At 45.0% G+C, this 26150-nt stretch overlaps 1 protein-coding gene across 2 annotated transcripts in view; it reads left to right on the top strand.

Moving 5' to 3' along the window:
* LOC106569614 (unconventional myosin-IXb) overlaps positions 1-26150 on the top strand; it is a 63659-nt gene that overhangs the window by 19475 nt on the left and 18034 nt on the right. Inside the window, exons 6-25 of one of the 2 annotated variants that reach the window (XM_014141155.3) lie at positions 2501-2601; positions 7569-7692; positions 8531-8620; positions 9530-9646; positions 11359-11493; positions 11940-12061; positions 12522-12663; positions 13029-13218; positions 14502-14580; positions 15611-15697; positions 17445-17484; positions 17856-17978; positions 18590-18670; positions 18852-18962; positions 19232-19354; positions 19608-19757; positions 20443-20600; positions 20717-21016; positions 21730-21909; positions 23417-23459. In XM_014141155.3, the coding sequence (XP_013996630.3) occupies positions 2501-2601; positions 7569-7692; positions 8531-8620; positions 9530-9646; positions 11359-11493; positions 11940-12061; positions 12522-12663; positions 13029-13218; positions 14502-14580; positions 15611-15697; positions 17445-17484; positions 17856-17978; positions 18590-18670; positions 18852-18962; positions 19232-19354; positions 19608-19757; positions 20443-20600; positions 20717-21016; positions 21730-21909; positions 23417-23459 (2496 nt within the window). Of the gene's footprint in view, positions 1-2500; positions 2602-7568; positions 7693-8530; positions 8621-9529; positions 9647-11358; positions 11494-11939; positions 12062-12521; positions 12664-13028; positions 13219-14501; positions 14581-15610; positions 15698-17444; positions 17485-17855; positions 17979-18589; positions 18671-18851; positions 18963-19231; positions 19355-19607; positions 19758-20442; positions 20601-20716; positions 21017-21729; positions 21910-23416; positions 23481-26150 lie in introns of both variants that reach the window. The other variant, XM_014141154.3, reaches the window with a different exon arrangement.

The following is a 26150-nucleotide window of genomic DNA, read 5'->3' as shown; positions in this document are numbered from 1 at the left end:
GGCTAAGTCATGCTTTCTGGTGAACAATTAAAAAATATATATTTATGTATAGGCAGGAGAAATTGTATAATTTTGGCAAATAAAATTCTCCCATTTACTTCCCTATTGGACCCACCGCTATGACATTTCTCTCCTGTTATATCAGTTTTCATATAAACTTTATTTCGTTGTCCTGAAGCCAAAGGCATAATCCTACTCATATTAGCAACCCTAAGTAGTTGTTGCGTAATTAGATTCTAAGTTACTAACCGAGATGTTCATCTCTGTCACATATGGAACCGCTGTCAGGCGTTCTGTTTAGAATGGTGTTTTCCCATCAAATGAAATTTTGACAAATGTTTGAAAATGACGTTTTATTGGCTGCTTCATTACATGAGTTACATGTTCTGTTCAGATGCATTACCATAATTTACATGTGATTTCTGTCATTCTGAACAGCGTTGGTGGAGGTTCTAATGTAATGGTTCCCAAACTAGGGGTTGTGATCGCTTGTGGGGTCGACTGATTTGACAATAATTGTATGTGGTTAATTTTAAAAATCTAAATGAAAATTATTGAAATCTGAAAGATAAAATTCAACCAGAGTTGCTCTTAAATCGTGGGGGCAGAACTTGACCGTTGCGCTTGAATCGCAATGATTCAAGTGCAACATTCAAGTGCGGCCTGTCGAGCGGTGACTGAATGCTGCAGACAATGCATTCACGGGTCACTACGGAAGAGTTTTGGTTCCTGACTCAAGTCTCCCTCAGAGCAGTAAAACTCATGGTCACCTTCGCCAGCTCATGTCTGTGTGAAGCTGGATTCAGAAGTGCTCTCGTCTGCATTAAAACCAAATATCCATCCAGCCTGGAAGTGACGATAGATATATTTTTTACATTTAACTAGGCAGAGATGAGGTGCGCACTGTTGACCACGCCCCCTGATTTTTAGAAGCTCCGACGCGACATGCATCAAACATACCCATCTCATTGGTGGGGGTGAGAAAAACAGAACTCTGGGTAAAAAACAAGGTGAAATCATGATGTCAGTGATCTTTAGGTGGGGAAGTCTGAGCTTTAGAAAGAGACCAAACGTCCTAACTTGGAATTCCATTCAAAATGATTTTTCCCAGTCGGAGCTCGTTCCCCCCCCCCCCCAGTTGTCTTAAATTAGATTTAGATTTCCGAGTTACCAGTTGTTTTGAACGAGGCATTACGTCCGTCTAATTTGCAATTGACTGTCATAGCCCCCACATTAAAAGTATGTGATGGTGAGTTGAAAAGACAATCAGAAATACTGTTTTAATCAAATCACATTTTATTGGTCTCATACACATATTTAGCAGATGTTATTGCGGGTGTAGCAAAATGCTTCTGTTTCTAGCTCCAACAGTGCAGTAGTATCTAACAATACACAACACTACACACATCTAAAAGTAAAATAATGGAATTTAGAAATATTAGGACGAGCATTGTCGGAGTCCGGAGTATAAATATATATAGAATGTTTTGTTAAAATGTTTTGCAATTGACTGCCATAGCCCCAAATAAAACAAGGAAACATTGGCTGTAAATACATACTTTTTGCCACATGGTTGGGGTCATGAGAATTTTCAGATATCAAAATGGGGTTGTGTACTAAAGCAGTTTGGGAACCCCTGTCCTAATGGGTTATGCACCCCAATGGAAACCCTGGCGCACACACACACACTGAGCCTGAAAACAACACGTACCTCCAACAGCTACACTGTCAGTCACACACACTCTCCTCTCTCTCTTTCTCTATCACTCACACACTCTCTCCTCTCGCTCTCTCTCTTTCTCTCACTCACACACTCTCTCCTCTCTCTCTTTCTCTATCACTCACACACTCTCTCCGCTCGCTCGCTCTCTCTCTTTCTCTCACTCACACACTCTCTCCTCTCTCTCTTTCTCTCACTTACACACTCTCTCCTCTCGCTCGCCCTCTCTCTTTCTCTCACTCACACACACTCTCCTCTCTCTCTTTCTCTATCACTCACACTCTCTCCTCTCGCTCGCTCTCTCTTTCTCTCACTCACACACTCCCTCCTCTCTCTCTCTTTCTCTCACTCACACACTCTCTCCTCTCTCTTTCTCTCACTCACACACTCTCTCTTTCTCTCACTCACACACTCTCTCTTTCTCTCACTCACACACTCTCTCTTTCTCTCACTCACACTCTCTCTTTCTCTCACTCACACACTCTCTCTTTCTCTTTCTCTCACTCACACTCTCTTTCTCTATCACTCACACACTCTCTCCTCTCGCTCGCTCTTTCTCTCACTCACTCACACTCTCTCCTCTCTCTCTTTCTCTCACTCACTCACTCACTCACTCTCTCCTCTCTCTCTCTTTCTTTCTCTCTCACTCACACACTCCCTCCTCTCTCTCTTTCTCTCACTCACACACTCTCTCCTTTCTCTCACTCACACACTCTCTCCTCTCTCATTCTCTCACTCACACACACTCACCTCTCTCTCTTGCTCTGTTTCACTTTGCAGGAGGACTTTAATTTAGAAGATGCTGAGGACCTCAGGCGTGAGTTCAAGAGGCTTCATCAGGCCATGGAGATGGTGGGATTCCTGGTCCCCACCAAGAAACAGTACGTATGGGTACTGTAGGGTTACAGATCGAGGGAGACGGAGATAGAGGTGGACAGAGAGAGAGAGAGAGAGAGAGAGAGCGAAAGATCCCTAAAAAACAATTTATTATAGCTCAGAAACCCTCTGTTCTTTAACATCTCCTGTACCATGCTCCATGTCTTCAGCCTAGATCTGATCGTTTTCCTGAAGAGTTGGTATCATACCTCGTGTCTCATTGAACTAAAACAATATGCCTGTAACAGCACACCACTCTCCAGTAATTCCTCCTCTCTCCCATTAGCCGCAGCAGCTTAGAGCTGGTCAGACGTAGCAGGGGGAAATGCAGGGAGCATTACAGTAGTGGGAATCTGATGTTGACCTCAGGGCCTGGCATGCGTGGGAGAGAGAACCAGTATAACTCAGTTACTCACCCGTTAGGGGTGTATCTCTAGTATAACCCAGTTACTCACCTGTTCGAGGTGTATCACTAGTAACTCACCTGTTAGAGGTGTATCTAGTTACTCACCTGTTAGAGGTGTATCTCTAGTTACTCACCTGTTAGAGGTGTATCTCTAGTTACTCACCTGTTAGAGGTGTATCTCTAGTTACTCACCTGTTAGAGGTGTATCTCTAGTTACTCACCTGTTAGAGGTGTATCTCTAGTTACTCACCTGTTAGAGGTGTATCTCTAGTAACTCACCTGTTAGAGGTGTATCGCTATGTAATTATATTCTAGCTCGTGACGTGACTACCATTAATGTGATGACTGTTATTTTAACAAATCAATTAACTATTGTTTTCAATTATTACGAGATTAAATGAATCATGTAACAATTTAACTCATTAGCAATCTTGGGGCACCACGGAAAAAGTTTGTTTTAATGAGTTACCGTTTTCCTAATTAACTCTGAATATATCGTTATCCTATTAGTTATCCATTAATTATTATTACCTCGTATCAGTCTTATTCTGAACGTCGTTGACTTCAAATCTGCACCCTAGTCTAAATGATGATTCAGCGATACACATTGGATTAATTATTTATTTACTAACTAACTAAATAATCACACATAAATACATAAACACACACTCAGGATAGATTATACATTGATTACTAACATAATGCAATGAAAGGTCCCTAGTGGACTAACCCAATATGATGGCTTGGTACACAATGAAAAGGGAGGGGCATGTAAGGAGAGGGAGAGACAGAGTCAACTTGTTGTACATACATGTGGAAGTTATGCTCATGGGAATATGAATACTTTGCACATGAACGACCGCTCATTCAAAAATAATTGCAATGCATATATATATTTACGCGTGTATGTCTTTGTCATCTCTCTGTTGAAATCGCCCGGTCCGTCTGTGGAGAGTAGTTCGACAGAAGTCTCTGATTGTGTATGTCTCTGGTTGTCCACCAGAGGTCACAATGTCCTCAGTTGTAGAAGTAGACTTTCTTTGTTCTGGAAGTGTTCGTTAGAATGGATACATCAGATGTTCCAATGGTCGTTGGACAAGATCTTCCGTGTGTCTTTGGTCAAAGTTCTAGACTACTTAACATGCAGAGCTGCAGGTGGTGTCTTAGTCTAGTCTTCTTCCCTCGTCGAGTTACAGAGGGGTGTTGTAGTTTTAGACCATTTGTCATGAATTCAGCTCATGCTGCACATTTACTGGTCTAATAGTTTTAAACCATTTCACACACCAGTAGCACCCTGGCAATGTACTGGTCTATATTTAAATTGCAACCATTTCAACATGTAGCCACCGCTCCACGTTTTCTGGTTTCTATGGTTGATTATTCAGTGTATAGCTAGAGCCACTCTACACACCGGCAGCAACCCGGCATGTGGTCTAATGAAAATTTCGTTAGCAGTCCTTTTATGCCTTTTCCTTGGAGGGCGGTTCCATCACGTTGCCACAATGTCTGTGCTCACGTGGGCATGGTTACTGACTTGAAAAACAATTAGCTCATTTAGAAGGCTAAAATCACATTTAGTCTTCTCACAAATAGTTTCACATTTAATCATATCAGTTCCACAACATTTAGATGTAAATCTGATAACTGGGACGTATACATTTGTAGAGTTACTGTTATTTAGTTATACCGTCCTGATGATATCACAAAACAACAACTGATTTGACATGATTATTGTTTGGAGCCCCATCAACCATTTCTCACATCATTTACGTTAGAAATATTGTTTCAATGTCCAACCTTTTGATGTTAAAGTTTAGGGGCAGAGTCTCTCTCTCTCTCGCTCTCTCTCTACACACAAAGGATTTTTGACTTCTCCATACTGCAGTGCAGAGAGAGAGTTTATGACCGGTCATTAAAGTCATAGGACCGGGCCACTCCCCCCCCCCCCTCTCTGGTGGGAGAGAGGGGTCTCTTTGATCCTCACCCAGGAGGGAAATTCATGATACTCGTAAACTATTATGTTTTGCGTGAATGAATGTCCTGTATGTATGGTACCCTAGGAATGAGGATGATTTAGTAACCTATACCACTACCCAGTAGGGATTCATATTATACCGAAAATCTACCAAGTTTCAATACACGGAATAATTCGTAATTATACAGAGAGTCCTTGGAAATACCCAAAAAATCGGAAGTTGTCACGACTCTGTGTAGGAACGGACCAAGGCGCAGCGTGAATATTGTTCCACATATTTTATTATAATGTGAAACTATGCAAGACATACAATAAACCATAAACAAAACAACAAACCGCGACGAAGAGGTGCTACATGCACTAACTCAAAATAATCTCCCACAAACAAAGGTGGGAAAAACAACTACTTAAATATGATCCCCAATTAGAGACAATGATGACCAGCTGCCTCTAATAGGGGATCATCCAACAAACAAAAAAAACATAGAAAAACAGAAACTAGAACCAAACAACATAGAAAAATAAAACTAGAATAAACCCCCCCAGTCACGCCCTGACCTATTCTAGCATAGAAAATAAGAGCTCTCTATGGTCAGGACGTGACAGAAGTGCCCTTTTTAAAGTGTTTAAAACAAAGAAATAGTCACTATGCCAGGGTTCTCTCCAAATAAGAGGGGTGCTGCGCCACCTTGTCGGCTTGGCTGTGTCACCATCTAAAGATTTCAGAGAAAATTAAACTGACATTTAGTAATGATAGAGTAACTATCTCTGATCGGCAATGACATTGTTGTGAATTTTGGAAAAGGCCATTCCAATTTTTTGGGGGGCGTTATTATGTTCCTAAGCCTACTGCTGAAATGCGCAGAATTAATTATCTCGACACAGAGGACGTACAGAACACACCCAGAGTATAGCATAGTCGAATCATACAAACTTTGTAACAGCAGTCAAACGAAAGTTAAATGACCAAAGTAGCTTAGCTTGCCAGATAACCTCCTTCAACAAATGACAGAATATCTCTTATTTTGCAACATCTAGTTGATGATTATACAGACAGCAGATCAGCTCATGAATAACGGGGAGATGAAGAGAGTTTAAATATCAAAGTATCTTAACAGGGACCAACTCTGTTTTAAAAAAAGATCCATATCTATTCCCATACCGTTTGTTGATCAAACCTTCTCTACTGAAGTACAAGACAGCGCAGAGAAGTGGGGGAAATTTTATTGCGGCATTTTGCCATGCATTTAGCGATTACAGAATAAAGTTAGGCATTTTCCTGCGAGACAGGAGTCAGGACTTTGGCTTTCAATGGGATTGGGACTGGATAGGAAAATAGCAAAGGCTCTATGACAGGAGAAGATAGAATTTTCCCTCATGCCTCTCTGATTTGTTAACAGACTTCATGTCTGTGACAGATCTCTATGTAGTGAATTGTGCATATAGGCCTGTCAAATGTGTGACTGTCTGAAGAGTCACAATGGCAGCTCAGAGAAACATGTTATTTTATAGCCTATACTGTACGGGTTTCCTGTAGGGCTTATTTACTGTATTTGCATCGCGTGTGCAGTCCGGCGGTGTCAATTATGCTTCTGCTTTGAATTTATGGCCACTGTGTGTGAAGTAAATACGCTAGGCTAAAGGTTTCCATGACAACCTGTTTGCATAATGTGTTTTATTTTTAACAATTTTTTTGTGACGTGGAATTGCATTAGTGTGACATTGGAGGGAAGATTTGGTAATTTCCCAGGTCTTTGTCATTTACATTTTTTAAGGAAATGTGAAGTGTTCCCGGGACAGTCTCGGGATCCCGGTTACCCATGTTAATCCCTACTAGCCAGTGAGAGTAATAATCCAGGGGTATTGTGTTTAGTATGCTGTTGTGCAGCCTATGCTCTGTAATCCAGGGGTATTGTGTTTAGTATGCTGTTGTGCAGCCTATGCTCTGTAATCCAGGGGTATTGTGTTTAGTAGGCTGTTGTGCAGCCTATGCTCTGTAATCCAGGGGTATTGTGTTTAGTAGGCTGTTGTGCAGCCTATGCTCTGTAATCCAGGGGTATTGTGTTTAGTATGCTGTTGTGCAGCCTATGCTCTGTAATCCAGGGGTATTGTGTTTAGTAGGCTGTTGTGCAGCCTATGCTCTGTAATCCAGGGGTATTGTGTTTAGTAGGCTGTTATGCAGCCTATGCTCTGTAATCCAGGGGTATTGTGTTTAGTATGCTGTTGTGCAGCCTATGCTCTGTAATCCAGGGGTATTGTGTTTAGTATGCTGTTGTGCAGCCTATGCTCTGTAATCCTGGGCACGTATTCACAAAGCCTTTCAGAGCAGGAGTGCTGATCATTATTATTTAAAAGGCAAAACAGATCATAGATCAGCATTCCTACTCTGTCATGCTTTGTAAATATGGGCCCAGGTGTATCGCGCAGCCCAGGTGTATCGCGCAGCCCAGGTGTATCGCGCAGCCCAGGTGTATCGCGCAGCCCAGGTGTATCGCGCAGCCCAGGTGTATCGCGCAGCCCAGGTGTATCGCGCAGCCCAGGTGTATCGCGCAGCCCAGGTGTATCGTGACCTAACCGTGTGTTATTTTTAGGATCTTCTCTGTGCTCTCTGCCATCCTGTACCTGGGCAACGTGACGTACAGCCAATCCGAAGACGGCCAGGGGCTGGAGGCGGGGCCAGCAGATGTCCTCTCTACCCTGTCTGACCTGCTGAAGGTAGAGCAATACATCTTGTTATTTTGGGGATTTTGTGTATTGTCAATTTATGACTATTTTAAATTGTCAAATAATGAATTAATTCAGCATTAGCTGTTATTGATACTACATAATGGGGCCTTATTGAATTTGAAAATAAACCAATAAATCAATCAATATATTTGTCTCGCCTGCCCAAGCTAGAGCAATCAATCTGTCAATCAATATATTTATTGTCCAGTCAATCAATTTCTTCATTATATCACCTGCTCAAGCTAAAGGACCACCTGTACACACTATGCTCTGTTCCTATAGGTCAAACAGCTGACAGTCTGCTCTGTTCCTATAGGTCAAACAGCTGACAGGCTGCTCTCTTCCTATAGGTCAAACAGCTGACAGTCTGCTCTGTTCCTATAGGTCAAACAGCTGACAGGCTGCTCTGTTCCTATAGGTCAAACAGCTGACAGTCTGCTCTGTTCCTATAGGTCAAACAGCTGACAGGCTTCTCTGTTCCTATAGGTCAAACAGCTGACAGGCTTCTCTGTTCCTATAGGTCAAACAGCTGACAGGCTGCTCTGTTCCTATAGGTCAAACAGCTGACAGGCTGCTCTGTTCCTATAGGTCAAACAGCTGACAGGCTGCTCTGTTCCTATAGGTCAAACAGCTGACAGGCTGCTCTGTTCCTATAGGTCAAACAGCTGACAGGCTGCTCTGTTCCTATAGGTCAAACAGCTGACAGGCTGCTCTGTTCCTATAGGTCAAACAGCTGACAGGCTGCTCTGTTCCTATAGGTCAAACAGCTGACAGGCTGCTCTGTTCCTATAGGTCAAACAGCTGACAGTCTGCTCTGTTCCTATAGGTCAAACAGGAGTTGCTGGTGGAGGCTTTGACTAAGAGGAAACAAATGACGGCCAAGAACACCGTAGTTCTACACTACACTCTCGAGGAGGTAGGGGTTCGAACATCACATGACAGGGGAAACTCCAATCTGTTCCTATAGCTACCACCTGAAGATTTGTGACATGCCATTTAGCAGAGAATTTTATCCAAACTGACTTAGTCATGCGTGGATACACTCAGGTCATGTATGGGCAGAGAAACTTATGTAGCTCTTGTTAGCTTGGCAGCCCTTTTTGTGGTGTTATCCTATAGGCTGTAAGTGTTTTGATTGTCCTTCCTAGACTGTAACTATATTGTTGTTGTTGTCCTTCCTAGACTGTAACTATAGTGTTGTTGTTGTCCTTCCTAGACTGTAACTATATTGTTGTTGTTGTCCTTCCTAGACTGTAACTATAGTGTTGTTGTTGTCCTTCCTAGACTGTAACTATAGTGTTGTTGTTGTCCTTCCTAGACTGAAACTATAGTGTTGTTGTTGTCCTTCCTAGACTGTAACTATAGTGTTGTTGTTGTCCTTCCTAGACTGTAACTATAGTGTTGTTGTTGTCCTTCCTAGACTGTAACTATATTGTTGTTGTTGTCCTTCCTAGACTGTAACTATATTGTTGTTGTTGTCCTTCCTAGACTGTAACTATATTGTTGTTGTTGTCCTTCCTAGACTGTAACTATATTGTTGTTGTTGTCCTTCCTAGGCTGTAACTATATTGTTGTTGTTGTCCTTCCTAGGCTGTAACTATGTTGTTGTTGTCCTTCCTAGGCTGTAACTATGTTGTTGTTGTTGTCCTTCCTAGGCTGTAACTATATTGTTGTTGTTGTCCTTCCTAGACTGTAATTATGCTGTTGTTGTCCTTCCTAGGCTGTAACTATAGTGTTGTTGTTGTCCTTCCTAGACTGTAACTATATTGTTGTTGTTGTTGTTGTCCTACCTAGGCTGTAACTATATTGTTGTTGTCCTACCTAGGCTGTGACAGCACGGGACTCGATGGCCAAGTCTCTGTACAGCTCTCTGTTTGATTGGATCATCCTGCACATCAACCACGCTCTGCTCAACAGACGAGACATGGTGGAGGCCGTCTCTGTAAGACAACCCGTCACTGTCCTAACCCAGAGACAACCTGTCACTGTCCTAACCCAGAGACAACCTGTCACTGTCCTAACCCAGAGACAACCTGTCACTGTCCTAACCCAGAGACAACCTGTCACTGTCCTTACCCAGAGGCAACCCGTCACTGTCCTAACCCAGAGACCACTTGTCACTGTCCTAACCCAGAGACAACCTGTCACTGTCCTAACCCAGAGACAACCTGTCACTGTCCTAACCCAGAGACAACCTGTCACTGTCCTAACCCAGAGACAACCTGTCACTGTCCTAACCCAGAGACAACCTGTCACTGTCCTAACCCAGAGACAACCTGTCACTGTCCTAACCCAGAGACAACCTGTCACTGTCCTAACCCAGAGACAACCTGTCACTGTCCTAACCCAGAGACAACCTGTCACTGTCCTAACCCAGAGACAACCTGTCACTGTCCTAACCCAGAGACAACCTGTCACTGTCCTAACCCAGAGACAACCTGTCACTGTCCTAACCCAGAGACAACCTGTCACTGTCCTAACCCAGAGACAACCTGTCACTGTCCTAACCCAGAGACAACCTGTCACTGTCCTAACCCAGAGGCAACCTGTCACTGTCCTAACCCAGAGGCAACCTGTCACTGTCCTAACCCAGAGGCAACCTGTCACTGTCCTAACCCAGAGGCAACCTGTCACTGTCCTAACCCAGAGGCAACCCGTCACTGTCCTAACCCAGAGACCACTTGTCACTGTCCTAACCCAGAGACAACCTGTCACTGTCCTACCCGGCCCTGCACGCCCCAGAGACCACTTGTCACTGTCCTAACCCAGAGACACCGCACGCTGCCCGGCCCTGTCACTGTCCTAACCCAGAGACAACCTGTCACTGTCCTAACCCAGAGACAACCTGTCACTGTCCTAACCCAGAGACAACCTGTCACTGTCCTAACCCAGAGACAACCTGTCACTGTCCTAACCCAGAGACAACCTGTCACTGTCCTAACCCAGAGGCAACCTGTCACTGTCCTAACCCAGAGGCAACCTGTCACTGTCCTTACCCAGAGGCAACCTGTCACTGTCCTAACCCAGAGGCAACCTGTCACTGTCCCTACCCAGAGGCAACCTGTCACTGTCCCTACCCAGAGGCAACCTGTCACTGTCCTTACCCAGAGGCAACCTGTCACTGTCCTTACCCAGAGGCAACCTGTCACTGTCCTTACCCAGAGGCAACCTGTCACTGTCCTTACCCAGAGGCAACCTGTCACTGTCCTTACCCAGAGGCAACCTGTCACTGTCCTTACCCAGAGGCAACCTGTCACTGTCCTTACCCAGAGGCAACCTGTCACTGTCCTTACCCAGAGGCAACCTGTCACTGGCCTAACCCAGAGGCAACCTGTCACTGGCCTAACCCAGAGGCAACCTGTCACTGGCCTAACCCAGAGGCAACCTGTCACTGGCCTAACCCTAACCCTTTTCGCTTCACATTCTGTAACTATCACTTCCAGTCAAAAGCGCTACGCCACCATTTGTTTGACAAACTTTCAATGCAGTTTAAAATGAAGTATTAGTAAGATAAAGTGGTACAGAAGTACTGCTGTGTGACACACGGCCCAGGGGAGGAGAAATATCATCACAACGGAGTCATGACAGAATTCAGCTCAATCAATTGCATTTCAAATATTAATGTTCAGAATGTCACTGTTTGTTTTGTTCCAGTGTTTGTCTATAGGTATCCTGGATATATTTGGTTTTGAGGACTTCCAGACGAACAGCTTTGAACAGTTGTGTATTAACTACGCCAACGAGAAAGTTCACTATTACTTCCACCAGCACGTCTTCACGCTGGAGCAGGTGAATTGAATACACTACTAGTAAACTCTTTACCACACCCCTTAAAGGGTACGTTAATGTAAAGTGTTTTCCCCTTGGTGATCAATAAAGCATCGATCTATTTGTCTACTTATCCATCCATCTATTCACCCATTCATCCATTCATCCCTTCACTCGTCCATCCACCCATTCATCCCTTCACTCGTCCAGCCACCCATTCATCCCTTCACTCGTCCAGCCACCCATTCATCCCTTCACTCGTCCAGCCACCCATTCATCCCTTCACTCGTCCATCTACCCATTCATCCCTTCACTCGTCCATCTACCCATTCATCCCTTCACTCGTCCATCCACCCATTCATCCCTTTACTCGTCCATCCACCCATTCATCCCTTCACTCGTCCATCTACCCATTCATCCCTTCACTCGTCCATCTACCCGTTAATTTCTTCATCCATGTATTCCAGGAGGAGTACCAGGCAGAAGGGATCAGCTGGAGTCCCATTAACTACAAAGACAACCTGGGCTGTATCCATCTGATCAGCCAGAAACCCACTGGACTGTTCCACATACTGGATGAGGAGAGCAAGTAGGTCTAGAAGGAGGGCCCAGAGTTTTACCCTGCAACTCTGGGCCCAGAGTTTTACCCTGCAACTCTGGGCCCAGAGTTTTACCCTGCAACTCTGGGCCCAGAGTTTTACCCTGCAACTCTGGGCCCAGAGTTTTACCCTGCAACTCTGGGCCCAGAGTTTTACCCTGCAACTCTGGGCCCAGAGTTTTACCCTGCAACTCTGGGCCCAGAGTTTTACCAGTCAGGTCACATGGTTGTATCTCAATAGGCTGTAGTTACATCCTCTCCTTGTTTTAAACATTTATCAGCACTGATCTAGAGGAAGTGGACAGGTGAAAAGAAGCTTACTGGTTTGGCTTCCTATCTAGCTTTTTACCTACCTAGGTATTTTCAGTTCAGTATTGAGTGGATATTCATTTATCAGTCTATCCACTGTCCTTTTTTTTCTGTCCCCGTCTCTCTCTCTCCATGTCCGCAGTCTCTCCCAGTCCACAGACAACATCCTGTTGGAGAAGTTCAAGCAGCTGCATCATGATAACCCGTACTTTGTCCCCACCGCAGTGATGGAACCAGCCTTCATCATACAACACTTTACTGGGACCATCAAGTACCAGGTTAAGGTAGGGATATAAACCAATGATGTACGTACTGTACATAAACATGAATATTTATGTCATGTAGTAGTACAGCTCTGTCTACACGTGACACTACCAACTGCCCTTCTCTTAACCCTCTCTCTCTCTTCTCTTCCCCTTCCTCCCTCTCTCCCCTCTTCATCTTCCCCCCTCCCCTCTCTTCTCCCCCCCTCCCCTCTCTCTTCTCCCCCCTTCCTCCCTCTCTCCCCTCTTCCTCTTCCTCCCTCTCTCCCCTCTTCCTCTTCCTCCCTCTCTCCCCTCTTCCTCTTCCTCCCTCTCTCCCCTCTTCCCCCCTCCCCTCTCTCTCCTCCCCTCTTCACCCCCTCCCTCTCTCTCTTCCTCTCTGTCAGGATTTCCGGGAGAAGAACACGGACCACGTGCGTCCGGAGATCGTGTCGTTACTACGCAGCAGTCAGCGGGCGTTCATGCGTCAGCTGATCGGGTCAGATCCTGTGGCCTTTTTCCGATGGGGAATCCTCCGATCCACCATACACATCATAGCAGTCTTCAAGGAGGCCGGGCGCCGCCGGGCAGCCGCAGGTACACTGCTTTTTAAGGACATTTACCCTCTCTCCTTGACCTGTCCAAACAGAGCTTTTCAGGGCTTTTCTTCATGACATGAACCAAGCCAGGGAAAGCTCTGGGCCATATTCATTAGCGTATAAGTAGCCTATAACTGTAATTGGCCGACAGTTTATTTTTCCTGGTCAGGTTGAGATGTGACTTGCCACACTAACGTATGGAGATGATGAGGATGATGGTTAACATGTTGAGGATGGTGGTTAACATGATGATGAGGGTGGTTAACATGATGATGAGGGTGGTTAACGTGATGATGATGGTTAACGTGATGATGAGGATGATGGTTAACATGATGATGAGGATGATGGTTAACATGATGATGAGGATGATGGTTAACATGATGATGAGGATGATGATGATGATGATGATGATGATGATGATGGTTAACATGATGATGATGATGATGATGGATGGTGTGAGAGGCATGATGATGATGATGATGATGATGGTTAACATGATGATGATGGTTAACATGATGATGAGGATGATGGTTAACATGATGATGATGAGGATGATGGTTAACATGATGATGGTGAGGATGATGGTTAACATGATGATGATGATGAGGATGGTTAACATGATGATGATGATGATGGTTAACATGATGATGGTTAACATGTTGATGATGATGAGGATGGTTAACATGATGATGGTTAACATGTTGATGATGATGAGGATGGTTAACATGATGATGGTTAACATGTTGATGATGATGATGAGGATGGTTAACATGATGATGGTGAGGAGGGTTAACATGATGATGGTGAGGATGATTAACATGTTGATGATGAGGATGGTTAACATGATGATGGTGATGATGAGGATGGTTAACGTGATGGTGATGATGAGGATGGTTAACGTGATGATGATGATGAGAATGGTGACGAGGATGGTTAACATGATGATGGTTAACATGATGAAGATGATGATGAGGATGTTAACATGATGAAGATGATGAGGATGGTTAACATGATGAGGATGGTTAACGTTATGATGGTGATGATGAGGATGGTTAACATGATGATGATGATGAGGATGATGGTGAGGATGGTTAACATGATGGTGAGGATGATGAGGATGGTTAACATGATGATGAGGATGATGGTGAGGATGATGGTTAACTTGATGTTGAGGATGATGGTTAAGATGATGAAGATGATGGTTAACATGATGATGAGGATGATGGTTAACATGATGAAGATGGTTAACATGGAGAGGCCTTTGTTCTGTGTACTCTACAGCGCTGGTGAAGCCCACCTCCTGTCGCATTACAGGGGAACTGAAGAGGAGACCCATCTTGGCTCGACAGAGACTGGCCAGGTAGGAGAGAGTTACCAGTTGCCCCAGGGTGGTAGGAGAGACTTACCAGTTGCCCCAGGGTGGTAGGAGAGACTTACCAGTTACCCCAGTGGTAGTAGGAGATAGTTACCAGTTACCCCAGGGTGGTAGGAGAGAGTTACCAGTTACCCCAGGGTGGTAGGAGAGAGTTACCAGATACCCCAGGGTGGTAGGAGAGAGTTACCAGATACCCCAGGGTGGTAGGAGAGAGTTACCAGATACCCCAGGGTGGAGGAGAGAGTACCAGATACCCCAGGGTGGTAGGAGAGAGTTACCAGATACCCCAGGGTGGTTGGAGAGAGTTACCAGATACCCCAGGGTGGTAGGAGAGACTTACCAGATACCCCAGGGTGGTAGGAGAGACTTACCAGATACCTCAGGGTGGTAGGAGAGAGTTACCAGATACCCCAGGGTGGTAAGAGAGAGTTACCAGTTACTCCAGGGTGGTAGGAGAGACTTACCAGTTACTCCAGGGTGGTAGGAGAGACTTACCAGATACCCCAGGGTGGAAGGAGAGCGTTACCAGTTACCCCAGGGTGGAAGGAGAGCGTTACCAGTTACCCCAGGGTGGAAGGAGAGAGTTACCAGATACCCCAGGGTGGTAGGAGAGAGTTACCAGTTACCCCAGGGTGGTAGGAGAGCGTTACCAGTTACCCCAGGGTGGAAGGAGAGAGTTACCAGTTACCCCAGGGTGGTAGGAGAGAGTTACCAGTTACCCCAGGGTGGTAGGAGAGAGTTACCAGTTACGCCAGGGTGGTGGGAGAGAGTTACCAGTTACGCCAGGGTGGTGGGAGAGACTTACCACGTACCCCAGGGTGGTGGGAGAGACTTACCACGTACCCCAGGGTGGTGGGAGAGACTTACCACGTACCCCAGGGTGGTGGGAGAGACTTGCCACGTACCCCAGGGATGGCTAATCCTATCCACAGAGGACTGGTGTGGATGCAGGCTTCTGTTCCAGCCAAGCAGTAACACACCTGATTCAACTAAAGTAATCCTTCTCCATCCACAGCTCCCGGCTGGACTTCTCATTTGACCGGTCTGATGACCACCCTCTGGAGGTGTTAGAGGACATTTTTGTCAGCTATGAGAACAGGAAGTAAGTGGGAATGGTGTGAATGCAGGACTCAGGTTGTTGATGGAATGTTACATACTGTACTGCGTACATTTTGAACTTCAGTATTTTCAAAAAGAACCCTGCTGAAAGCTAGTCTGCTGTAACCAAGTCTATCATTGTCCAGACGTAAATACAGTTGCCTTCAGAAAGTATTCACACCCCTTGATGTTTTTCCACATTTTGTTTTTACAAAGTGGAATTCAAATAGATTTAACTGTTCTTTTTTTAATGATCTACACTAAATACTCTGTCATGTCAAAGTGGAGGAACAAAAAATAAAAAAATACATAAAATAAAGCACCAATATCTTGATTTAGATAAGTATTCAACCCCCTGAGTTAATACGTGTTAGAATCACCTTTGGTGGCGATTACAGCTGGGATTCTTTCTGGGTAAGTTTCTGAGTGCTTTCCACATCTGGAATGTGCAACATTTGGCCATTTTATTATTTTCACAATTTTTCAAGCTCTGTCAAATTGGTGGTTGATCATTGCAAGACAATTATTTTCCTATTTTTTAAGTCAAAACTGTAACTCGACCACTCAGGAACATTCACTGTCTTCTTGATAAGCAACTCTATTGTAGTTTTGGCCTTGTGTTTTAGGTTACTGTCCTTCTGAAAGGTGAATTAATCTCACAGTGTCTGGTGGAAAGCAGACTGAACCAGGTTTTCCTCTAGGATTTTGCCTGCGCTTAACTCCATTCCATTAATTTTTTTTATCCTGAAAAACTCCCCAGTCCTTACCGATTACAACATGATGCAGCCACCACTATACTTGAAAATATGGAGAGTGGTACTCAGTAATGTGTTGTATTGGATTTGGCCAAAACATAAGACTTTGTATTCAGGACAAATAGTTTATTCTTTTGCCAATTGTTTTGCAGTAGTACTTTAATGCCTTGTTGTAAACAGGATGCATGTTTTAGAATATTTTGATTGTGTACAGGCTATCTTCTTTTCAGTCTGTCATTTAGGTTAGTATTGTGGTGTAACTACAATGTTGACGCATCCTCAGTTTCCTCCTATCACAGCCATTAAACTCTAACTGTTTTATAGTCACCATTGGCCTCATGGTGAAATCCCTGAACGGTTTCCTTCCTCTCCGGCAACTGAGTTATGAAGGACGCCTGTATCTTTGTAGTGACTGGGTGTATTGATACACCATCCAAGGTGTAATTAATAACTTCACCATGCTCAAAGGGATATTCAATGTCGGCCTCTTTTAAAAAAATATATATATATTCTTTACAAGGCACTGAAAAACCTCCCTGGTCTTTGTGGTTGAATCTGTGTTTGAAATTCACTGCTTGACTGACGGCACCTTAAAGATAATTGTATGTGTGGGGTACAGAGATGAGGTAGTCATTCAAACTTATTATGTGACTTGTTAAGCAAATTTTTACTGCTGAACTTATTTAGGCTTGCCATCACAAAGGTGTTGAGTACTTATTGACTCAAGACTTTTCACCTTTTCATTTTTTTATTAATTTGTAAACATTTCTAAAAACAAAATTCCACTTTAACATTGTGTGTGTGTGTGTGTGCGGCCAGTGACATAAAAAATATAAATGTAATCAATACTAAAATTCAGACTGTCGCACAACAAAATGTGGAAAAAGTCAAGGGCTGGGAATACTTTCTGAAGGCGCTGTATTTACTGGTCCTTGTCCTCCATCTTTGGCTGTGAGACACAGTCTCCCACCATCTCTCTGTCTTCTCTCCCCATAGAAAGACCAAAGGCAGCAAGCGCAAACAGCTCATTCCCAAGGTAATGTATTAGTAGTTGACGTTATCAAAAAGGGATTTATTGGGTCGTTCTATGGGTTTATATTACTGCACTTTTACCTAGGGACAGGAGTTTTTCCTGGTATGGTTCATGGTATGGTAACCATATTACAACACTATGTCATTGCAGTGCAGGTGTGATTGGATTTGATTGATTTGATTAATTTGATTCAAATCAAGCTTTATTTATTTTTTGGTTGGTTGAGTTTGAGTTTATTTTATTTTTACAGGGACAGTGCACATTAATCAACGTTTCAGTAAAAGTGCCGGTTTTAGCCAGCCGGCTAATTTTCAACCGCAGTCCCTGGGCAGGTTGGTTGATTGATTGATTGATTGACGTGTGTTGTTCCACAGAATCTGATGAACTCCCGGTCCCTGAAGCACATAGTGGGTCTGACGTGTCACGGCCTCACCCCCCGCTCTCTGCTCCACCCACACCAGAGGAAGAAACCGTCCAGTATCAGCGCTCAGTTCCAGGTCTGCTTCCCCAACACAGACAAGCAGGCACACACACTCACTCACACACACGCAGGCACACTCACTCACTCACACACACGCAGGCACACTCACTCACTCACACACACGCAGGCACACTCACTCACTCACACACACACAGGCACACTCACTCACTCACTCACTCACACACACACAGGCACACTCACTCACTCACACAGGCACACTCACTCACTCACACAGGCACACTCACTCACTCACTCACTCACTCACACTCACTCACTCACTCACTCACACTCACTCACTCACTCACTCACACACAGACAAGCAGGCACACTCACTCACTCACTCACACTCACTCAGACACACTCACACTCACACACACTCACACACACAAAGGCACACTCACTCTCAGGCACACTCACTCACACACAGACACACTCACTCACTCACTCACACACAGACACTCACTCACACGCACACACACACCCCTACCAGCCTGATCAGAATAGAGTAGCGTTTTGTGTGTGTGTGTATCACTTCAAGTCCATTAAAGATCACTAATGGGAGCAGAAAATGGCGAGTGGCGCCTCCGTTAACTCAGCTGACTGGCGTGATGCGATGTTGTTCTGCAGGCGTCTCTCAATAAGCTGCTGGAGACTGTGGGGAGAGCAGAGCCTTTCTTCATTCACTGTATTCGTTCCAATGCTGAGAAGGTAGGATCACATGTTTGCTGTTACGTAGGATGATAGTGTTTTACACACTGGTCATTTAGCAGGCGCTGATATCCTGAGAGACCTACGGTCAGTTTTGATGAGAGAATTTGTATCACTTTAATGCATTTACTGATGTAACTGTACGTACGTGTGTGTGTGTGTGTGTGTGTGTTCCTTGTAGAAGGAGATGCTGTTTGACGACGCTCTAGTTTTACAGCAGATGAGGTACACGGGCATGTTGGAGACGGTACGCATCAGGAAGTCTGGCTACAATGCCAAGTTCACCTTCACGGTAGGCTACACCAAATGAATGAGCAAACGTCTAACTCTGACCTAATACATGAACGGTACCGAACCACTAATAGCACAGATACTAAGCCATCAGATCTCTCATGCCGCTGCCGTTCTCTAAAACAAACCTTTTTGAGGTTTTGAAAGCTGGATATTAAGTGTGGATAAAAGCAAACCCTGATTGTCTAAGGTAATGCCTATTGTTTTTTTGAGTCATTTTGATAACAGATGGCCATGTTAGATGAAGTGATTGATTGTGTGTTGATGTAGGAGTTCCTAGAGAAGTTTAAGGTGTTGCTGCCTAAAGAAGCCACCTCGGCACCAAAAGACATAGCTAACCTGCTGCAGAAGATGGGCCTGGGACAGAGCACATACCAGATTGGGAAAACTAAGGTAACACTTCTTGTCCCCATATATAAACATCATAACACTAACACTAAATAAATGCATTTTATTTGTATAGCGCTTTTCAAGAACGGAAAGTACTTTACATATCCCAAATGACGACATCACGACGACATCATCATAACGACATCACAACAACATAACAACATTCAAGTAGCCAAGGAGGACTAAATAAAATGTAAAAAAATCCAACAGTAAAAGGGAAACGAGTCCAGTCTAAATGTCTTCATCCCTCCCCCAGGTGTTCCTAAAGGAGAGGGAGAGGCAGCATCTGCAGGACACCCTGAACAAGGAAGTAATGCGTCACATCGTCATCCTCCAGCGCTGGTTCAGGGCCTGTCTGATCAGGAGACACTTCCTCTGCAAGAAAGATGCTGCCATCAGAATACAGGTTGGTGCCTATATGGTAGAGACCATGATCATTCATGTAGCTATGGAAACCATGATCATACAGGTAGCTATGGAAACCATGGTCATACAGGTAACTATGGAAACCATGATCATACTATGGCAGAAACCATGGTCATACAGGCAGCTATGGCAGAAACCATGGTCATACAGGTAGCTATGGCAGAAACCATGGTCATACAGGTAGCTATGGCAGAAACCATGGTCATACAGGTAGCTATGGCAGAAACCATGGTCATACAGGTAGCTATGGCAGAAACCATGGTCATACAGGTAGCTATGGCAGAAACCATGGTCATACAGGTAGCTATGGCAGAAACCGTGATCACACAGGTAGCTGTGGAAACCATGGTCATACAGGCAGCTATGGCAGAAACCATGATCATACAGGTAGCTATGGAAACCATGACCATACAGGTAGCTATGGAAACCATGACCATACAGGTAGCTATTTCTTTAAACCACAATGTGTACAGGGCCTATCCCAGGACTTGTAAAATGGTATTGTATTTGAGTATTTCCAGAGAGCGCTGTATGATAAATTCTCCCTGGGTTATGTCCCTGTGTGATAGGGTAAGATTCATGTTTTTTGTACAATGGTGCAGCTACTGTGTCCTAGCTGAATTTCCCCAGAGAGACAATAAAGTTGATCTCATCTTCTCCTATAGCGATGTTGGCTGGCGTTCCGAGCGGACAATAGGTGCCTTGCAGCCACAGTGATCCAGGCGGCATGGAGAGGTTCTCAGGAGAGGACAGACTACTTGAGAATGAGGAACAGCGTCAAGAAAATGCAGGCACTGATCAGGAACAAACAAGGTCCAAACAGGTACTAAGACTTTATGTATTTTTCTAACTTACTAATGGACAATAAAAGTTGTAGAACTTTAAACTTCAGGGCCCTGAGTTTAACTGACCAGGACAAATGTCTGACCCTACTTCTAGCACCAAGGCTGAGGGAGAGAAGCCCACCACGCCTCCCCAACTCCCGCCCAAAACGCAGTCCAAGCACCAGCACCAAACCCAGCACCAAACCCAGCACCAGAGAAGCCTGGAGAGGACGGAGCTGAGGAGGAGGCAGCACAGTGAGGAACACGGTCCCAACAGAAGCCCCGGGACAGGCCCAGAAGTCAGTGGACAGAAGGCCGCCCAGAGGAACACTGAGACGGAGAAGAGAGAGGGAAGAGGCTCTCCACCTCCCTTCAACAGACCTCTCTCCTTCCCGCTAGACGCCAAGGCTGGCAGGTATTGTATGTTTCACTTCCATTCCTCACCTCTCTCCCGCTCTACCCATTCTTCACCACTTACCTCTCCACTGTGGTAGCTGATGTGTGATGAGCTTTCAGGCACTAGCATTCTTACTTTGATACCTACGCACCTGTAGCATACACTATTTGGCAAGAAGGACATTTTAAGAGCGCAGACAGCCACCCATCATTTCTATAAGCTTTAAGGCACAAAATGGCTGCCATGGCATCATTCAGGTGGGTGTCGGCTACATATTGGTAGAGGATGAGTGAGCTCTCATCCCCACCACCAATACAATGTAAAGAGCTTTGAGCACCTGCTGGAAAAGTGGTATATAAATATATTATTACACAATGTAAACTGAATGCTGATTGGCTGACAGCCATGGTATATCAGACCGTATACCACGGGTATGACAAAACATTTATTTTTAATTACATTTGTAACCAGTTTATAATAGCAATAAGGCACCTCAGGGGTTCATGTTATATGGCTAATATACCATGGCACTCCGCGTTGCGTCGTGCAAAGGTTGGCCCTTAGCCGTGGTATATTGGCCATATACCACACCCCCTTGGGTCTTACTGCTTAAATGTAAAGAGCTTTGAGCACCTGCTGGAAAAGTGGTATATAAATGTATTATTATACAATGTAAAGTGCTTTGCTAGCTGGAAAAGCACTATAAAAATCCATCTGATGTTTTTTAACAGGGATGGAGAGGGGGAGTCAACCAGCCCCTCCCACCACACAGGCTCACTGAAGCGCTGCTCCACCTTGGAGGACAGTAAGAAGCGTGCTGAGGGATGGAATGTGAGCAGGAGGGAGGGAGGACACCAGGAAGACTCCTGCCCTGAGGTCCAGCGCCCCAGGAATATGGAGGGGTTGCTGCGGTATGTTATGTCATGTTAGGATAATGATATGTCATGTTACGAGAATGATATGTCATGTTACGAGAATGATATGTCATGTTACGATAATGATATGTCATGTTACGATAATGATATGTCATGATAATGACATGTCATGTTACAATAATGTTATGTCATGATACGATAATGTTACGATAATGATAATGACATGTCATGTTACGATAATGATAATGACATGTCATGTTACGATAATGTTATGTCATGATACGATAATGTTATGTCATGTTATGATAATGTTATATCATGTTACGATAATGATATGTCCAGTGGTGTAGTGGAAAGAGTAAACGGGATTTACGTACTTTTTGAAAATTTTGTTTACCCAGCTTTTGCGGAAAAAGGCTTTGCCAGTACAGCGAGCGGTGCTTTATTCACCGCGAACTGCGATCAGCGTTTACCCACCTGTTTTCTTACCACTACGTCACTGGTTATGTCATGTTTTAGTATTTCTCTCAACTGTACCTGTTAGGATCTTTTCAATGTCCTCTCGATATGATCTTGAATCAGTAGCCAGATATACACTCAGTGGCCAGTTTATTAGGTACACCCAACTAGTACCGGATCGGACCCCCCCTTTGCCTCCAGAACAGCCTGAATTCTTTGGGGAATGGAAATGTTGCTCAATTGGTATCAAGGGACCTAACGTGTGCCATGGAAACATTCCCCACACCATTACATTACCACCACGAGCCTGTACCGTTGACACCAGGCAGGATGGGTCCATGGACACATGCTGCTTACGCCAAATCCTGACTCTTCCATCAGCATGACGCAATAGGAACTGGGATTTTTCGGACCGGGCAATGTTTTTCCACTCCTCAATTGTCCATTGGTGGTGTTTGCGTGCCCACTGGAGCCACTTCTTAGCTGATAGGAGTGGAACCCTGTGTAGTCGTCTGCTGCAATAGCCAATCTGTGACAAAGATCGACAAGTTGTGCGTTCCGAGATAGAATTCTGCACACCACTGTTATACTGCGCCATTATTTGCCTGTTTGTGGCCCGCCTCTTAGCTTGAACGATTCTTGCCATTCTCTTTCGACCTGTCATCAACGAGCTGTTTTCACCACAGGACTGGATGGTTTTTGTTTGTCGCACCATTCTCGGTAAACCCTAGACACTGTCGTGCGTGAAAAGCCCAGGAGGACGGACGTTTCTGAGATACTGGAACTGGCGCTCCCGGCACCGTCAAACATACCACGCTCAATGTCGCTTAGGTCTCTCGTTTTGCCCATTCTAACATTCAAGTTGAACAGTAACTGAAAGCCTCTATGACTGTCTGCCTGCGTTATATAGCATGCCACGGCCACGTGACTCACTGTCTGTAGGAGCGAACTATTTTTGTGAACGGGTGGTGTACCTAATAAACTGGCCTCTGAGTTATCCCATTCTCTGATTTTATCTTTCATCAATATCTTATAGATATTTCTTGAATTTTAACAGATTTCACATTTCTCTCTGAAAACTCAGGAACTCTGGGTCGGTGTCAGACAGCTCTCCCTTCGCTACTGAGGTACTGTTTTCTCATTCTGAGGTACTGTTTTCCCATACTGTCATAACTCTACTCCCGTTACACTATTACGTCACATCTCTGCATATCACATATCACAAAAATGTAGGACAAAACACACATCACGACAAGAGACACCACAACACTGCGTAAAGAGGGACACCACAACACTGCGTAAAGAGGGACACCACAACACTGCGTAAAGAGGGACACCACAACACTGCGTAAAGAGGGACACCACAACACTGCGTAAAGAGGGACACCACAACACTGCGTAAAGAGGGACACCACAACACTGCGTAAAGAGGGACACCACAACATGGCATAGCACATCTCTACAACTCACATCTCTAGATATCACATCTCTACAACTGAGGTGCTGCTACATTACATGTCACACCTACACAGGGAGCTAAGATAATACGTAAAGGGCTACTGTATGTGAAGTGTCATGTCTAAACATGCTACTGATGTTGACACACCCATGGATGGATAGATCCCACTCTTCAGCCGGTCAGTAGGATGGATAAATCCCACTCTTCAGCTGGTCAGTAGGATGGATAAATCCCACTCTTCAGCTGGTCAGTAGGATGGATAGATCCCACTCTTCAGCTGGTCAGTAGGATGGATAGATCCCACTCTTCGGCTGGTCAGTAGGATGGATAGATCCCACTCCTCGGCTGGTCAGTAGGATGGATAGATCCCACTCCTCGGCTGGTCAGTAGGATGGATAGATCCCACTCCTCGGCTGGTCAGTAGGATGGATAGATCCCACTCCTCGGCTGGTCAGTAGTATGGATAGATCCCACTCCTCGGCTGGTCAGTAGGATGGATAGATCCCACTCCTCGGCTGGTCAGTAGGATGGATAGATCCCACTCTTCAGCTGGTCAGTAGGATGGATAGATCCCACTCTTCAGCTGGTCAGTAGGATGGATAGATCCCACTCTTCAGAAAACAAACATTCTTATTGGCAGTTGACCAGGCTACCTCCTCTCCTGCGTTTCTTTGAAAATATATTTCCTGTTTTGTTCCTACTGTTCACAGCCCTGTGACAGTGAGGGATCTCTGTCCCTCACCTTACTTCATCCGTGCTTCTTGACCTCTCCTGACCATCATAGGTCAAGGTGCACTACCGCAAGCAACCCAAGCACAATCAGGGGTTAGCCTGCGCCCGCAACGTGTTGATGCTTAACCTTGGGGGTTTCCAGGAGAATGAGTTTTTGGAGTTACTCCCTCCCCCTCAATGGGATGGGCCAGTCCAGCCAATCAGCAGTCGACGTCCATCCTCGTAAACTCCGGGTCCAGGGACCAACCGGCCTGAGTCTATGGAATACTACTACGGGCCCTGGCACACTGTCTCTGTTCATTTTTACATTTACATTTTAGTCATTTAGCAGACGCTCTTATCCAGTGCGACTTACAGTAGTGAATGCATACATTTCATACATTTTTTTTTTTTTCCGTACTGGTCCCCCTTGGGAATCGAACCCACAACCCTGGCGTTGCAAACACCATGCTCTACCAACTGAGCCACACGGGACTGTTCCTGTGCAGGCTTTGTGTATGTCTCTACAGACATATCCTGTCACTACTGCAGCTGAACGGGTCTGCAGTGTTCTGCACTCTGCAAGGACCTACTTCTACAACTGCAGGCTGCTCTTCTGCAGACTAGAGAAACAGAACAGTGGCCAGTCACAACCATCTCCTGCCAGGTTGCCATCTAAATACGCACAGTGGCTGTTTCTGGCTTCTTCTTTTTTTTCACAATGTTGAGACAATGTCAGTCAATCTGTGTATACTTTACATTCCAGCACTAGTAGCCCAAAGATAGTTGGGGCTAGCTCTGTAGTTGTTGTTGCTGCTGCTGTTGAGTCTGTCCTCTCACATCTGTGAAGGTGAAAGTGTTTCAAGCTGATCTTAGGAATTAATTAATTATGTTGTCTTGGAAATAATACTATGGGTTCCTACCAATCCCAGAATAATCACTCATATCCTACCTGGATGAATAAAGGGCATAAACAATGAAAGTAGTAGATACTTTGGTTATTGTTAATTACAGCAAAAAGGTCACAAGTCATGTGGCGGTTAGACTGTGGATTGGTGGTGCATGCATTGTCTGGAAGGTGTTTCCACCATATTCATTTACCCCAGTCCATTCCTGGGAGAGGGGACTATGAGAGCTCTCTTTAGGGAGAAGGAAGGGGGAGGAGAGACTGAGAGCTCTCTGTAGGGAGGAGGAAGGGGGAGAGACTATGAGAGCTCTCTGTAGGGAGAAGGAAGGGGGAGGAGAGACTGAGAGCTCTCTGTAGGGAGGAGGAAGGGGGCAGAGAGACTGTATTAGAGCTCTCTGTAGGGAGGAGGAAGGGGGCAGAGAGACTGTATTAGAGCTCTCTGTAGGGAGGAGGAAGGGGGAGGAGAGACTGTATTAGAGCTCTCTGTAGGGAGAAGGAAGGGGGAGGAGAGACTGAGCTCTCTGTAGGGAGGAGGAAGGGGGCGGAGAGACTGTATTAGAGCTCTCTGTAGGGAGGAGGAAGGGGGAGGAGAGACTGTATTAGAGCTCTCTGTAGGGAGGAGGAAGGGGGAGGAGAGACTGTATTAGAGCTCTCTGTAGGGAGAGGGAAGGGGGAGGAAAGACTGTATTAGAGCTCTCTGTAGGGAGGAGGAAGGGGGCAGAGAGACTGTATTAGAGCTCT

Source organism: Salmo salar, chromosome 14 (genome assembly GCF_965601325.2).
Source record: "Salmo salar chromosome 14, fSalSal1, whole genome shotgun sequence".
NCBI lineage: Eukaryota > Metazoa > Chordata > Actinopteri > Salmoniformes > Salmonidae > Salmo > Salmo salar.
The sequence above is the reverse complement of the archived record's forward strand: the minus strand, read 5'-3'. Positions and strand labels throughout refer to the sequence as shown.